Here is a 16,211-nt window from a genome sequence, read left to right as displayed (position 1 = left end):
TCAGCAATTATTTCTTCAAAGACATTTTCTATCCCCTTTTCTCTCTCTACTTCTTCTGGAATGCCTATGATTCTTATATTATTTCTTTTATATTGATCACTCAGCTCTCTTAAAATTCTTTCATTCCTGGAGATCCTTTTATCTCTCTCTGCATCAGCTTCTCTGCGTTCCTGTTCTCTGTTTTCTAGTCCATTAATGGTCTCTTGCATCTCGTCCATTCTGTTTTGAAGTCCTTCCAGAGCTTGTTTTATTTCTGAATTCTCCTTCCTTAGTTCTTGCATATTTCTCTGCAAGTCCATCAGCATGGTTATGACTTTTGTTTTGAATTCTTTTTCAGGTAGACTGGCTAAATCTATCTCCCCAGATTCCTTCTCAGGGGAAGATGTAGCAGATGCTGAAGCTGTCTGGGTTAGTCTTGTCTGAATCATATTTTTTTGCCTTTTCATGTTGACAGGTGCTATTGACTGTCAGCTGGGAGGGCCAAAATTTTCACTTACTACTGGCCTTTCTTTACTGGGGCAACTGCGACCCCTAGTGGCTTGTGTTGGGTAATTGCGTGTAGAGTGGGTCTTTGTGTCTTGCCTGGCCGGGAGGGAGAAATTTCCCTTTCTGTGGGCGGAATTTGTCTCAGGCTGCTTCTCTGCTTTCGCAGCGCCCGGTGGGGTGATGGATGGGGGAGCTGCTTGACTGTTTGCCTCCGTGAGGGGTCTCAGAGCTGTTGCCCAGGGGGTTAGTGCACCCGGTTTTCCCTGTAATTTCCAGCTGCTATACTGTGACCTGGGTTGTTTCCGTCAAGCTGTTAAGTCCCTGTCCCTTTAAGACTTTCAAAAAGCCCCCGCTTTTCTTTGTCACAGGGGCATCAGCTTCAGCACCCGCTCTGAGGTCTTACCCCCTGTTCTCCCAGTATCCAGGGCCCCCTGGGCATATACTGTGTCTGCGCTCTGGCCCGGATGGCTGGGGCTGGGTGTTCGGCAGTCCTGGGCTCCGTCTCCCTCCCGCTCTGCCTATTGTTCTCCCGCCGGGAGCTGGGGGGAGGGGCGCTCGGGTCCCGCAGGGCCGGGGCTTGTATCTCACCCCTTTCACCAGTCGCTGGGTTCTCGCTGGTGTAGCTGCAGTCTGGCCACTGTCCTGCGTCTTCTGGTCTCTCTTTTAGGGCTAGTTGTGTTTGTTGTATTTTCAAAAGTATATATGTTTTTGGGAGGAGATTCCCACTGTCCTACTCACGCCGCCATGTTGGCTCCGCCTCCACACACATTATTTTTGAATGGTATAAAAATATGTTTGGTGCTTGGAGACCATTTGATTAAGTGAAAAAAGTAGAATTTATAAGTGTAAAATACAAAAAGCTCTTTTTCTCTGAACTCCAGATAATTATAAAAGAGAATGGAATAATTTCACTTTTATTTTTAGGAATAGCATCATTGATTTTACTTCCTTAAACAGTAAAACAAGTGAATATGTTGTTGAGAAGTTAGAAAATGCAGGTCATAAAAATATATATGAAATAAAAATCACCTGTACTAAGACTGAGAGGTAACAATTGTGGACACTCTTGTATGTATCCCTTACAAACTGGTTGTCAAGGCATATATATGCATATGTTTCTACAAATACACTGTATATCTCATTTAATCTGTTTTTCCTTAACTATGTCACAAACATGTTAAGTATTCTTCTGCAATGCTGTATTAGTCAGGCCAGGCTAGACTACGCTGCAGTATCAAATAGAGCCCTACATCGCAGTGGTTTGGCACAGCAGACATTTACTTCTCACTCATGCAAAATCCAGTGTGAGTTGGAGGAGCTCTTCTCAACCCCTTGACTTAGGGATCCTGCCTCTGTCTATTTTCTGAAGCTGCCATCTCAACATGTGACTTGCAAGGTTGTTCAACAGGGTTGGGAAAAGGTGGGGAGGACTCGTAACTGCCTCCTTAGAAGGGCCACACCACACCAGTAATACTGAAGTCTCATTCTCCTGAAGCTCTGTAATGTTTGAAAAATGTTTGCCAGTTTGAGGCAGAAATGACATTTCCTTCTCTTGTTATTAACGAGATTGGTCTAGGGTTTACATTTAATGAACTTTTTACTTGAACACTTTCAAACTGAATGAGATTGGGCTTAACATTGACAAAAGAGAAAAAAACAGGTCATGAATTTAAGATCGATATAATCTTACCTAGAAACAAATTTTTTTTTAATTTTATTAAGGTATTATTGATATATACTCTTATGAAGGTTTCACATGAGAAAACAATGGTTATTACATTCACCCATATTATCATGTCACCCCCATACCCCATTGCAGTCACTACCCATCAGTGTAGTAAGATGCCACAGAATCACTATTTGCCTTCTCTGTGCTACACTGTTTTCCCCATGATGCCCCACACACAACGTGTGCCAATCATAATACCCCTCAGTCCCCTTCTCCCTCCCTCCTCCCCCGCCCTCCCCCACCCCTCCCCTTTGGTAACTGCTAGTCCCTTCTTGGAGTCTGTGAGTCTGTTGCTGTTTTGTTCCTTCTGTTTTGCTTCATCGTTATACTCCACAAATGAGGGAAATCATTTGGCACTTGTCTTTCTCCGCCTGGCGTATTTCACTGAGCATAATATTCTCCGGCTTCATCCATGTTGTTGCAAATGGTAGGATTTGTTTTTTATAGCTGAATACTATCCATTGTGTATGTGTACCACATCTTCTTTATCCATTCATCTACTGATGGACACTTAGGTTGCTTCCATATCTTGGCTATAATAAATAGTGCTGTGATAAACATAGGGGTGCATATTTTTTTTTGAACCTGAGAAATTATATTCTTTGTGTAAATTCTTAGGAGTGGGATTCCCTAGTCAAATGGTATTTCTATTTTTAGTTTTTTGAGGAACTTCCATATTGCTTTCCACAATGGTTGAACTAGCTTACATTCCCACCAGCAGTGTAGGACGGTTCCCCTTTCTCCGCATCCTCATCAGCATTTGTTGTTCTTAGTCTTTTCAATGCTGGCCATCCTTAACTGGTGTGAGGTGATATCTCATTGTGGTTTTTATTTGCATTTCCCTGATAATTAGTGATGTAGAGCATCTTTTCATGTGCCTGTTGGCCATTGGATTTTTTTTTTTTTTTTTTTTTGGTGGTTTCCTCTTTTATTGATGTGCCTCCTACCTTCCTGGACAATTCAGTCCCTTCCATCTACCCACAAAAAAGAAGACAGTAAGAAGAAGAGATTGTTGGGGATTTGAGCCCTTTGGGCAGTTAGAAGGGGAACAGAAACCAAAAGACTCACTGGATGTGACAGAGACTGACAATCAAGAAGTCTAAAGCAGAGTGGGAAAAGTGGCAGAGTAAGGGGAAGAAGAGAGAAAGGAGAGGTACTAGAGGCCATCTCCCCCATTAGCCCCTCCTGCTGAGAGGCTGGAGGAGGGCCTCAAGCATTAAGAAGTGCAGGTCCTGAGGAAGGGAGGTGGTGTTTGAACCTGAAGGAGTAGTAGGTCAAGGAAGGAAGATTTAAAAATCTACAGCCCTCCAGAAATTACTTGAGGTCCCTTCATGATTTCCAGGAGGACTTTGTGTCCAGGGCTGCAGTCTAGGAAATACCCAGAGGATGGCCAGTGGGGAACCTGAGCAGTTACATATTCTGCATCATTCTAAATTAACTTTTTCCGAATGCTCTGCCACAAAATATGAATAATCATGAAACTATTCATACTTAGGCAGGCTCTAATATACGTTAAAGAAAAGGTATGAATCAGCCACTACCCAACAGAGCTGCATGCCAGAAACAGATTTTCATGTGCTGAACGGTGTTTGGTTGATTGAAATCAGGCCATAGGCCTGAAGGGAAGTGTTTAAAATTGGCCTCTGTGTTCTATTTCCAGCTCGTTAGACTCTTGCAGAGTGTGTGTTTATGAGATAATGCTGAGGATGCTTAACAGCAGACAGATGCTTTTTCAGAAAGGCAGGAAGGAGAGAAGGGGTGTGATGGCAGAGATGAACAGCCGTGGCTCCCCTGGGGGATTCAGGGTCTGATGAGGAGGGACAGTCATGCCAGGCTGAACTGGCTGCAGGGACACTGGGTGACGAGCAGGGAGCCATGCCTTCGTGCCATGCCTCTGCCTTGGGGGCACAGGCCCTTGAAGGGGAAGGGACATTCCAGGCAGGCCAAGGAGGCCAGAGGTGTTACCGGAAGCTGGCACCTCTGAAGCACCCCACCCCTTTGCAGAGAATAGGATGAAACTGTGGGAGGACGGGGTGGGCAGAGTTGCTGAGCTCAGACTGGAGCCAGAAGTGGGTGTCAGTCACCCATGCCTAAGCACAGAAGCCTTGGAGCAGACGGCCTGGGTGAGCAGGGTCACCTTGGCCCAGGTCCACTTTCTACAAGCTTGGCTGGGTTGAGTAACCTCACTGGTCGCCTCCATGTCTGTGAAATGGGGAAACAGTGTGGCTGTCTGTCTTGCTCCTCTCATCTAGTCGTTGTGAGGACAGAGGCTGGCCGGCAAGGACACGCGGCAGCCACAGGGTATACTTCCTCTGGAGGAAGGCTGGCAGAGTGTTCACAAAGCTTAGTTTGTGTGTTTGAGGCACCTGTCTCATGCGGTCACTGAGCAAGTTCCCTTCTGTTTTCAGGACAACACTGTGGTGCTGGGCTTGATAGACACAGTCGACACTGTCATGGGCCACATCGCTTACAACCTGCACACCAGCGAGCCCCAAGTCACCATCGCGGGCTCTTCTTCCATAGCAGGTAGCTTGGCGGCAACAGGTGGGGAGTGTGGGTAGCCGCTTGGCAGGCAAGGCCGGGTCAGGCGGGGCAGCTTGCTCGCGGAAATTTGCGCCGTCTCCACCTGCGTTCTCCCACACACATGGAACGCAGCGCCTCCCATGCTAGCTCAGCCAGGCCTCTCTACTTTCCTAAACTATGTTGCTTTATGCAAAATTACATTGTGCAGGAAGACAGAGTCACATCAGGGCAGCTGTGTTCAGCCATGATGCGTTCACAGGACCCCATGAGCATCTGGTGGTGATGGGAGCCAAGCCCATTGCGTGTGTCAGTCACCTCAGTGAGGGGCAGGAGTCAGGAAGCAGAGTTCCCTTGAATGCTTGGGATAAAAAGCACAAAACTGGGTTTCCCAGAGCTGGGTGGGGGCTAGCCCCAAATCTGCTTTTCCAAGATAACTGGCAAACAGTCTCAGGTAAGCCGCTGTCATGGCGCTCCTGCTTGAGGTCTTTACGGAGGGGGAGTTCTGCTAAGGCTCTGCACGAGAGCCGAACTTGACAGCGAGCTCAGCTGACCCACATGGGTCAGTTCTGGTGGGAGTTTGCCAGCCGAATAGCCACCTCCTGCCACGAACCATTTCCCTGATGTTTCAAAGGTGAGTGTCTGCAGTATTTTCATTCTGCTGTGGCACAGGGGACCCCCCCAGGGCGTGGCAAGTAGCCTCCCAGTGCACGGGTGTCACTGCATAACTGCGTGCGGGTGGGGGCAGGCACTGAGCACTGAGGGCTGCCTCCAGGGGCCAGGGGTCACCTGAGGCCTAGATCCCCCAGGGCAGCCAGGCAGACATGTCAGCCACGTGGTCACAGTTACTTCCCTGGACTCATTTCTTCAGGGCCTCATTTTCTAAAGGTAATTCCATTCCCCAGGGTACCTGCTCTGTTAGAAAAAGCAGAGGCAGGTGGGTTTCCAGCCCAGCGTCCTGTGCCGTGCAGTTCACTGACTACCTTCCTCTCTGGTTTTTGCCGTCAGAGTTTTCACTGGCCAAAGTCCTTCCGAAGACCATGAATTCCACCCACTACCGCTTCCCAGCCCAGGGCCAGAGCTACATCGAGATTCCCCATGAGGCTTTCCACAGCCAAGGTGAGTGCGCTGTTGTCTGGGGATACTCCCAGGGAGCTCCCCTCCGTGTGTCCCCAGGAGCAGTGTCACCAGAAGCCCCCGGGTGTCCCCTCATAAGGCTGACCGTGAGCCCACTCCACCTCGCGGCCAAGTTGGGAAGGGGGCTGGGAATCCACAGTAGACTAGTGTTCCCCATGATTCTGGCCGTCTGTGAAGGACACTGTGTGTCCCCATGTCCTAGATGTGGCCATCCCCTCCCCCACTCAGGGGGCCTCGGGCTCCATGGGGGATTTGTCTGCTCAGGGAACCTGGGTTCTATTCTCCTGGGGGTCGAGGTAGGTCTCATAATGAACAAGCAGCCAAGGGGAACCGATGACTCCCTCTGACCTGGGAACATTGTGGGGTCCAGGTGGCTCCCGCCATTTTTGCTGCAATGACTATCCCCTCTGGTCCCCAAAAAGTGAATGTGCCTCCCCAGGCATGTTCGTCCCTCCCAGTAGGATGCGTAGTCATGGAGAGTGCAGATCCTCAGCTCCTGAAGGTCTGGTCAGGGCACTGGTGGTCCCCAGGGTTCTGTCTTAGAGACTGGGTACTGAGGCCAGCCTGGGTGGTGAGGGCCCATGGTGCCCCTGCCCAGCAAGGAGCCCTCTGTGTCTGTGAGGTGGGCATCTCCTGCTCCTGGGGCCTGTCCCCACGCTCGGGGTGAACCACAGGGATGAGTGTCCAGGGGTGACACTGCAGTCCACCAATGGCACGCATAACCTTCCCCTGTCCCACATCACCTGCGCCGCGACTGCTTAGAAGCCCTCAGTGTTCCCAAGCCGGCAGGGCCACGGCCTCGCTGTGCAAGGTCTTCCAACTTGGCAGCAGAACCAGCTCTATGGCCGGAACTTCTGGTTCGGCTACATACGGCAGCGCAGCCTTGGGCAGGTCACCAACCCACCCATGCTTCAGTTTCCTTACCTGTAAAATGGGAACAATATTAGTACCTACCTCATACATGTTTGAGATTAAATGAGATTTCTACTGACCCCTGCACACAATAAGAGTAATGTCAACTCTTAAGTGTAATCCTGAGATGTTAAACAAACTCAACAAACATCCCCAGAGTCCTCAGGAAGCCAGTGATGGCTTGCTCTTCCCAGCCTGCTCGGTTAAGCTGGGAGAGGGAAATGAAGGGACAAATGACTCCCTCCTCAGAGTTGAGGTGGCACAGAGAGGAGGGGCCCCAGGAAGCCTGAGGGCCCTCCAGGTGACTGCTGCTCCTCACAAATCTGCATCTGTGTCTTGCTCAAGCACTGGTGTTGCCATACACACTCCATGTGCAGAAGCAGACCAGACACACTCACAGCCACACCACAGGGCCACAGGCTGGCATCACATCCATAGCTGGGGCTCAGCTGTGCCCCCCGCAAGCTTGGCCTTCCCTGGGTTTACAGCATCAGCCAGACTTGAGTGGGCTTCAAGGAGCCGCAACAGTCACGGTTGTGCTCTTGGTTGAAGAGTCAGTCTCTGTGCAGATTGCCCGTGGCAGATTTGACCATGAGTGTCCCTCATTTCCTTCCCCTGGCAATCTGCTGCCATTCCTGGGGGAGAGGGTCTATGTTGTGCACTGCTGGGCCAGTGGGATTGGCTGGGGACTTTGTGTATCTCTGCTTGTCATCTGGAGTGGTGACAGATGTCTGTGACCCTCTGCTTCCTCCCCAGCCTGGACCACCATTGTGGGCCTTCTCTACCGCACAGTGCACGGCTACTTGAACAACATCCAGCCGGCCAACACTAGGTGAGTCTCTGGGCCACTCAGCACAGAGGGGGCGGGCTTGGCGCTGGTTTGCTGAGTGGCTGACCACTATGACACCTGCCTTCCCCACCATCACAGGCACATACAACACTGTGTCAGAACTCCCCAATGCCTGGCACTTCACTTTGAGAGGAGGGAGGTGCCCCAGCCCTGATAGCACAGGGGTCAGGGGCACAGGCTGGACGATCCTATCAGCCCTGCCTGGAACTCATTGTGTGACCTTGGGCAAGTGACTGAATTACTCTGGGCCTCAGTATCCACCTCTGCAGAGAGGGGGGATAGCAGCACGTGCCTACAGTAGTCAGAATGCGCTGGACACCTCAGCTTAGGCTGGGGACCCAGGTCTCGTAGGACTAAATTGCAGGAGTGTGTTGGCTTCAGGCATGGCTGGAGCCAGGAACCCAGAGGATGCTGTCTCAACCTGGGCTCTCTGTCTCCTGCCTCTGCTCTTCTCTGCACTGGCTCACTTTCCAGGCAGGCCCCTCCACAGAGGCATGGATGGCTCCAGAAGCCTGGGGCATGTGGGTTTGGGTCCTGTGATCTTAGAAGGGGAGGAGCCTTGAACATGGCCATGAACACCCAGCGAGGGCTGTGATGGGCCATTTGGGTCACGTGCCATCCTGTTCCCCACCCCTGCCCCATCATGGTGACCAGAGGATCCTGCTCTCTCATTGGCTAGTGCTGTTCCCATGACCCTCTGGGGCTTAGGAGTGTTGGCCCTACTCAGACCACAGGGAGGGGCTGGCTTCTCCACATGACAATAGGGAAGAGACCCACTCCTCCTTTCATGGGGTCCCTGGGACAGAGCAGGGAGGCAGAGCTCAGGGCCTGCACAGGGGGTAGTACCAAGGTGTGCACTGAGGGGCCTGTTTCTGTAGCCAGTGTTTGGGGGTGAAGCCATGTCTGATGGCAGCAGGCCTGTCCCCACTGGGGGCTCCTGTCTACCTCTGTCCCCATGTCTGGCCCAGAGCAGGGGCTGGGAGAAGGTGCCTGAAGAGAGAGCCACACGGCACCTCCAGGCCTGGCCTTGGTGAGGTGCCTTCCTCTGTGGGACCATCGGTGGTGGGAGGAAGGGCATCCTTGAAAGGTCCCCGTCACCTGCCCATGTGGAGGAACACAGACACTGGCGCTGCAGCTGGGCACTTTGTTCATCTGTGGGGGAGAGCAGGTGGCAATTTAACTGCCTGCAGACAATGAGAATGGTTTAATACCTTGTAATGTTACAAGTGGCTGAGCCCTCCAATCCTGCATCTCTGGGAAAGATCCTCTCCCACCGCCTCAGTGGGAGCGACAGCCCCTTGCGCAGAACCTCTGGGGAGTGGCAGGGTGGGGATGAAGCCAGCCGTGACCTTGCTGTAGACCTGGAGGAAACACCATTTTCTGCCCCAGTCGCTGGGAAAGTGTGCATGTGGAGAAGTTTCCTTGTATCTAGAGAAAGGGGCCTGTCACTCTTTGAGTGAGATTTCCAGAATTCTTCAGGAGAATTGTAAAGAAAAAATGCAATCTCTTTTCCTCAAAAATATGCCTTCTTAACTATTTGGGGAAAATTTCTCCAAACACAAGATTATGAAGGAAAAATGGCCCTATCCTGGGCTCCCTTTATTTACACCTCTCCCTGCCAAAGGTTCAGATTGGAACTGATTTTTCACTGAAATGCATGCAGTGTGGACTTATGAGGCACAGCTGGGCTCTTCTGTGGGCCAAGGGTAAGAGCTTGCAGGGGAGTGTTACTTGGACCACATCTGAAACTCCCCTCCTTCTCCACATGGGTAAAAAAGGAAAAGGCAAATTGGCAGGTCAGGACATTTAATAGAATCCTGGCTCCAGCCAGGTGCTGGCAAACTTTTTTATAAAGAAACAAACAGTAAATATTTTCAGCTTGGGGGGCTCCAATGTCTTTGTCACAACCACTCAGACAATATAAGGGATGGAGCGGCTGCGTGCCCATAACTCTTTTTTATGGAACTAGGCGGCATCCAGGCCTGTTTGCACACCCTTGCCAGACAGACATGCTCCTCTGTCAGTGCCAGCAGCAGTGGGCAGGCAAGGGGCTGAGTTTGCCCTCACTGGGGGGTCCACAGCCCTGTGGGAAGCTTGGCCAATGAGGTACCATGCCTTCCTTGGGGCCAGGCGTTCACAGAGAGGACTCTTGGAAGCCTCAGGACCTGATCCGCCAGGACCCAGGTCATCATGGGCAGCTCCCAGTTGTCGCTGCAAATCTTGGGCTCTGAGCTCCACCCAGGCAGTCCATCCCCCTGCAGCCCTGTCCCCACTGGCAGCAGCCCCCACTCCCGACTGCATCACAGAGTAGTGAATCAGTGATGAGCTGTTTTCCTGAAGTCAAACATTATTATTTTCGGGAATCATTTTGGAAATATGAGACCAGAAATGAGAACATGTTTTTTTCACATGTTGAATCTTCAACCTGGATGAAGTTCTGAAGTCAGCACTTAAAGCAAATGTGTCCAAATTAACGGTGAAAAAACCCATCCAAGTGGCTCAGGGAGGACTGCCTCCACCTTCGTTGTGTCCTGTCCTCAGCGTCAGAGGGCAGAGAGGAGCAGAGGTGCTGCTGACAGTTGTGAGCAGCACAGACGTGGGTGCTGGGGCCTGGCTTTCTTCTCCCAGCTGGGGGCCCTCAGAGGCTGCGTGGACCTGGGCAAATGCCTGGCCATCTCCACTTGTCCTGTCCCCATGGAATAGAGACAGCGGCAGTACGGCCATCTGAGGGTCACTGTCAACACCCAGTGACTCTCTTAATGAAATGGTTGCCCTTAGACATGACAGGCAAGCGTTTGCTTCCACCAGGTCCCAGGATGATTGGGTGCCCTCGCTACTCTGCCTTTAAGATAATCATCATCAAATCCACACGTGATTAGGGCTGACATGTAGCTCTGATTAATTCAGGCCTGCACAGAAGGGTTCAGTACTGAGCTGAGGCTGGGCCGGCAGCAGAGCACATGGGCCAGATGTGAGGAAGGGGGTGGTCCCCCAGACCGTGATCAGGAGAATGAGTGGATAACGATGGCAGCCAGACAACAGGTGTCCACCCCACTGCTATTGATCACACTTCATAGGTAGGGAGATTGGAGCTCAGACAGGACGAGTGACACAGTCACACAGCCGAGCAGGCAGGATTCCTGAGGTCCAAACCCATCATTCTGGCCTGTGTTCACACCCTGTGCCATGGCACTGCTGGATAGTGAACTGAGATCAAGACCCCGTCTCAGGTGAGTGACATCAAACCTTCAAGAAACAGTGGGTACTGAAGGGTAGAAATCAAAGTTCCATCCAGATAAGATTTGTCTCGAAAATGTCAGCAGTCCCCAAGTTCCAGTTGTGTGCCCACCCCATTTCCTGCTTTGTAACGATTGTTCCTTTATTTCCAAGGATTGCTGAGGCGGCAAAGTACAAACACTGCTCACTGTCTGCCACCAGCCACCTGATTTCCCTGGAGGTCTCCCCAGCGCCCACCCTCTCCCAAAACCTGTCTGACTCTCCTCTTATCACCGTCCACCTCAGGCACAAACGGGTGAGTTAAGTGAATTCGCCTCATTTCCGCTCTCTGGTTTGGTGTTGCACTGAGGAATACTTGGTTGCCTGTATGACTGTATAAAGAATCTTAGATGGTGCTGGTACTGGCTGCAATTGGCCTTGTGCCCTCCTCAAGCTCCGTTCTTGGACTGGTTTTGAACGTTTGACTGGCAGTGGCTCGGCCCTGGGACAACATGGGGCTGGTCCCACAGGACGTGCTGGGGGAGAAGGCCTTGGGGACCACAGGCCACTTTCCCAGATGTGTGTGGATGGATTTCTGATTTTCAGTGAGTGTCCTTCTTGGACAAGGGGGCAAACTGGCCACTTCTCACATGTGGATAATGGCTGTTAACAAGGTGAAGAACATTCTGTCTGAGAGACACACTGAGAGCTTTGGGCAGGCCAGTTTGCACGCTCAGTTTTGAGTGATGAGCTGTCTGTCCAGCTGTATCGTAACTATAGTTCTCTCTACGTTCACTTATGTTTCACAGTGGGTAAGAATGACGTGACAGATGGCATGGGGGACAGATGTGTCACTGTCCATTACGAAAGCGCAGCTTTTCTTGTGCCAGGAGAGGGTCCTGACATTGTGGTGTTGATTCAGCACCCGAGGGTCATGATTTCTTGAGGTGTGAACTAAAGAGCTCAAAACATTTTGGGTCATTTGAGGTCATCCCAGATGGTTCCCTCCAGGACTTTGTATCCCATTCCACTCCACCTTGTCACACCCTGTTCCACTGGCATTAACTGAACACTCACTATGTGCCACCACAGCGCTTGGTCCCTTTTGTTGGCCGCATGTGAAGTCAAGCCAGGACGCCATCACTGTCCTGGCACCCGCCTTGCTCCCCCCGGCAGCCCCAGGCCTTTCTGGTTCCTGGGGAGCCCCACCATGTCCAGGCCGTCCTGGTGTCGGATCATCCCTCAGCAGCTGACTTGCCTCCAGACAGCATGGTTTCTGCGCTTGCCGTCCTAGGGTGTCCTACCTACTCCCATTTGCCCCCACGCTCTCAGGGCAGACTTCTGGCTCTGCCTCAGAGAAAACCTTATTCCAGAGCCTTTTCCCCCCTCCTCCTCCAGGCCCCAAGCCCTCCTCCACAAACCTACAGGCCCAACCCTGACCTGAGGTTGCCCACCGCCGACCTCACTCTCTTTCTTCATCACAAATCATTTTAAATAATTTTAAACTGTGGTAAAGTTTACATAACATAGAAGTTACCATCATAACCACTTTAAGTGCAATCTGCTGGGGCATTAGCACGTTCACCCTGTAGGGCAGCCTCCCCACCTCCGTCTCTAGGACTTGTTCATCTTCCCAGCCTGAACTCGGTCCCCATGAAACACGAGCCCCTCCCTCCCCTGGCTCCTGGCCTCTACCATCCCAGTCTTTCTGTCTGTGGATGTGACGACTCAAGGGACCTCATGTAAGTGGGATCACACAGGATTGGTCCCTTGTCTGGATGATCTTACAGAGCAGTGTCCTCAGCGTACAGCACGTTTTGTCCAGCTGTCTGTCCACGATGGACACGGGGGGTGCTCCCACATTCCGGCCATCATGTGTGACGCCACCAGGAGCATGTCCCCTCACACCCTGCTCTCTGCCCGCTGCCAGGCACCTGGAAGTGTGCTGCATCACAGGCCCTACAGGTCTGCCATTCAGCATGTGCCTCTGCTCTCCTCAAACTGCCTAAAGTTGTTTTTCAGACTGCAGAAATGTTCTCAGACGTCTCGAAATGGCACCCGGTCCAGGGGCCTATCTGTCTCTATTGTCACTGATGTGTGGATGGCATCAGACCCCACCTTCCGCCCAAGTCTTTTCTCCAACCACATGGAGATGCTTTCCTTTGGAGTCCCAACCCTCTCCATCTGGTGTGGGCCCCCCCTTTATCCGGGAGGGCTTCCTCCCACATCTCAGAGGCCCAGTCCCAGCTCCACCCCTGTGCCCCCCGATCTTCCCAGGGCATCACCCCAGCATGCTCTTAGCTGCATGGCTGAGGACGGTGTTTCACAATTATTTATACAAACAGACACTCTCTTAAGCTAGCCTGTATTTCCTGAGAAGCTGCCCTTGACCCATGGAATCACAGGTTCCCTCCCCACAATGCCTGGCATTGAGCTCCGGCTCCGAGCCGCTGCTCAGTGAGCGTTTGCTGAGTGACCGCAGGGCTGAAAGTCAGCCCTGTGCTGTGAGAACCTCGTCTCAGGCAGTGCTGGTATGTGTGTGGCTTGCGTGACTACTCACCCCATGGAGAGCATGCTCACCCCTCTGCTGCCACGAGAAGGCCTCCACCAGGCCCGCCCACCTGGAAGATTGGTCCCCCAGGAAATAGAGGCATTTTCGGCCCTTCTGCTGTTGTGGAGGTCACGATGCAGCTTTGACGTGCCACAATCTGTGGCCAGGAGCCCATGAAAGCAGAGAGGTGTGTTGTGAGACTGGAGCCCATGTGTTTGAGGGTGAACCTGTCCTAGCAAAGGGAGCCAGGCCCACAGCAGGTGTCTGGGGTGTGCCGGACGGAGGCTGCAGAGCAGAATTAGGGGTCAGGCCCAGGACTAAGGTAGGGAGGCGGGCTGCCTGGCAGGCAAGGGAGAAGACGGGCCAAATACTGGGCTTCGTGGTGCCCGAATGCCTGGTGAGCTCACACGGCACATGTGCCTCATGCGCACACATGTGTACACACCAGACCCAACACACATGTGGACTTGTGCACACCCAGACCCAGCACACACATGGACACACACATACCCAGATCCAGCACACACAGACATACACACACAGAGACCCAGCATAGACACACACACACATACATACACACAGAATCAATACACACATGGGTACACACACTCAGACCCAGCACATACATCGTGGATACATGCACACCCAGACCCAGCACACACACATGCACACACACAAACTCCACACCCACCATCCCTATTAGATCAGGTTAGTGTGAGCCTGGAATTGGAGGAGTGGGCAGTGCTCTATTTATCAGGCTCCCTCCTTCCCTGGAACAGTGCCATCCCTAGGGCACTGTCCCACAGGACCCCATGCCTCTGTCTGCTTGCTCCCACCCCCCTGTGGACCCCAACCTCCCGCCTTCCCTGCTTCACAATGCAGCTGCCCCACTTTCCCATCCCCAGAACCCTGCGCTCACCAGCTTCCAGAGAGGCAGCACAGTGGTAAACTGAGTCACTAGATTGTAGTCCTGACATTTCCATTTCCCTTGGGGAGCCTGCCCTGCAGTCTGAAGGATTCTGGTTACTTCCCTCCATGTCCTGCTGCAGACACCCTCCCCTGCCACACTGCCTGATCCAAGCTACTTTTAGAGGATGGCTCATTCTAGAGTTTTTGCAAAGAGACTTTTCAGCTAGTAAGACAAAGACAGAAAGGTTGCACTGGTCAGCTGGCCCCTCTGCCAGTATGTCTTCCCAGCCAACTTCTTTCGTGATGTTCTGCCATCAATTTACTTCATCTCACAAGGATCCCTACGTTAAAAAAATTATCTCTGTATTTTCTTAGGACACCAACTCGGGTCAGTCACTGGTCTCAAAGACCTCAGAGCCCACTTCCCTGATATCCAGGGGCTTCACTTTGAGACCCAGTGCTCACTGTGGGTCCGTGTGGGCCTGTGAGCAGGGATGCGGGTCACAGACCTTGACAGCCAGTGTGGCTGGGGCCCCTGCTCTGTGTCCTGGAAGCACCATGAGTGGCCGGGCCTGGAGCTGAGTGTACAATTCAGAGCCCCCATTCCAACTCCACTGAGGAGTTCTGCTCCCCAAACCATGAGATAACCCAGATCCAGCCCCCTGTCAGCCAGCCCCCCTTGTGCCAGTTTGCAGGGGACTCTGCCAACAGGCTCCCACTGCCCCTTGGAGGGCCACTCCAGAGAGTGGCCCCTCAGCTCAGACTGGGCAGCCGGGAGCTGGGCTGACGGAGGCTGTTTCAGTGATGGTCCAGGTGAGGGGGACCAAGACAAACACCACTCCTGAACTGGTAGCCAGGGTGCCCGCTGAACCCACAGGCAGCTCCTGACTGTCAGCTCTCCCAAGAGCAAGCATCCAAAGTCTTTTGACTTAAAGATGGATCCAAAATCGTGGTGCTCATGTCAGTTAAAAGCTCTCACAGCATTTGATCAGAATCTTGATTTGTAAACCAAGGCTGAACTGCCACCTTTCCCTGCCAGTGGGGATGAAAACTTGCCGCCTCAGAAGCAAGGCCTGACAGAATTCAATTCCTTGGAAACCCAGGATTCTACACCAAAAATAAGCCTCTCAAAGAGCTAGGTGTGTCGGTTTTAATGGCTGTTGTCTAATCTTAATGGGCTTGCAATCTGCCTGGCTGTCGCCAAAGATAGGTTGCCAACCAGGATTGTCATGGAGTTGGAGTGGGTGAGTCCGGCGACAGCCCTGGGCCTGGCAGCAGGACCCTGAGAACGGGCCGGCCTGGGAGGCCTGCTGCAGTGCACGTTCTGACATCACCCCCTGAGGACCAAGCCATGCTCAGTGATAGGCTGTGGCCAGACAGGAATGTGCCCTTTGCAGAGACGCTTGGCGGCTCTGACTTGCAGCCACCATGCACCTCTCAGCAGCACACTGGGGCACCCCAGAGGTGCCTCTGTGTCGTGTCCCCATCTCAAGATGTGAAGCCCCAGGGGATAGCAGGAGAAGGGTCACACGCCCTGGGCCAGGTGGTGTCCATTTGGAGGGGCTGGCGGGAGGAACATACCCAGCACTAACGTGGAAACACTGACCGCGTACCCCTTGACAACTGCCCCATTTGAATGGTGAGAGGCGGTCCCCCCCCACCGCTGTGGGCCACATGCTGGGAGCTCCTGTGAGTTGCAGAACCCGGGCTTTCACCTGGTCTGAGGTGGGGCCCAGTGGGGAGCCTCGGCTCTCTCCCACCCACTGGGGCTATGTGCCCTCAGGGTCTGGAACCTTCTCAAAACCAGGCACGGTGGTGAGGTCAGAGCCCAGCAGCCAGCCTGAGCTGTGAGCATGGGAATGGGGCATCACACCCCACTGCCTTTGTCCTGCGGTTCAGAG

The 16,211-nt window shown here is 52.5% G+C and overlaps 1 protein-coding gene across 3 annotated transcripts in view; it reads left to right on the top strand.

The window, feature by feature from the left end:
- The window catches only part of ADGRD1 (adhesion G protein-coupled receptor D1), a 116,581-nt gene that overhangs the window by 43,218 nt on the left and 57,152 nt on the right, over window positions 1-16,211 (top strand). For all 3 annotated transcript variants that reach the window (XM_036921841.2, XM_036921844.2, XM_036921840.2), the window contains 4 exons: window positions 4,624-4,741; window positions 5,744-5,854; window positions 7,541-7,616; window positions 11,025-11,166. In XM_036921841.2, coding sequence (XP_036777736.2) covers window positions 4,624-4,741; window positions 5,744-5,854; window positions 7,541-7,616; window positions 11,025-11,166 — 447 coding nt within the window. The remainder of the gene's footprint in view (window positions 1-4,623; window positions 4,742-5,743; window positions 5,855-7,540; window positions 7,617-11,024; window positions 11,167-16,211) is intronic.

The sequence above is a fragment of the Manis pentadactyla genome, chromosome 14, assembly GCF_030020395.1.
Source record: "Manis pentadactyla isolate mManPen7 chromosome 14, mManPen7.hap1, whole genome shotgun sequence".
NCBI classification, from domain to species: Eukaryota; Metazoa; Chordata; class Mammalia; order Pholidota; family Manidae; genus Manis; species Manis pentadactyla.
This window is presented reverse-complemented; position numbering and strand designations above follow the sequence as displayed.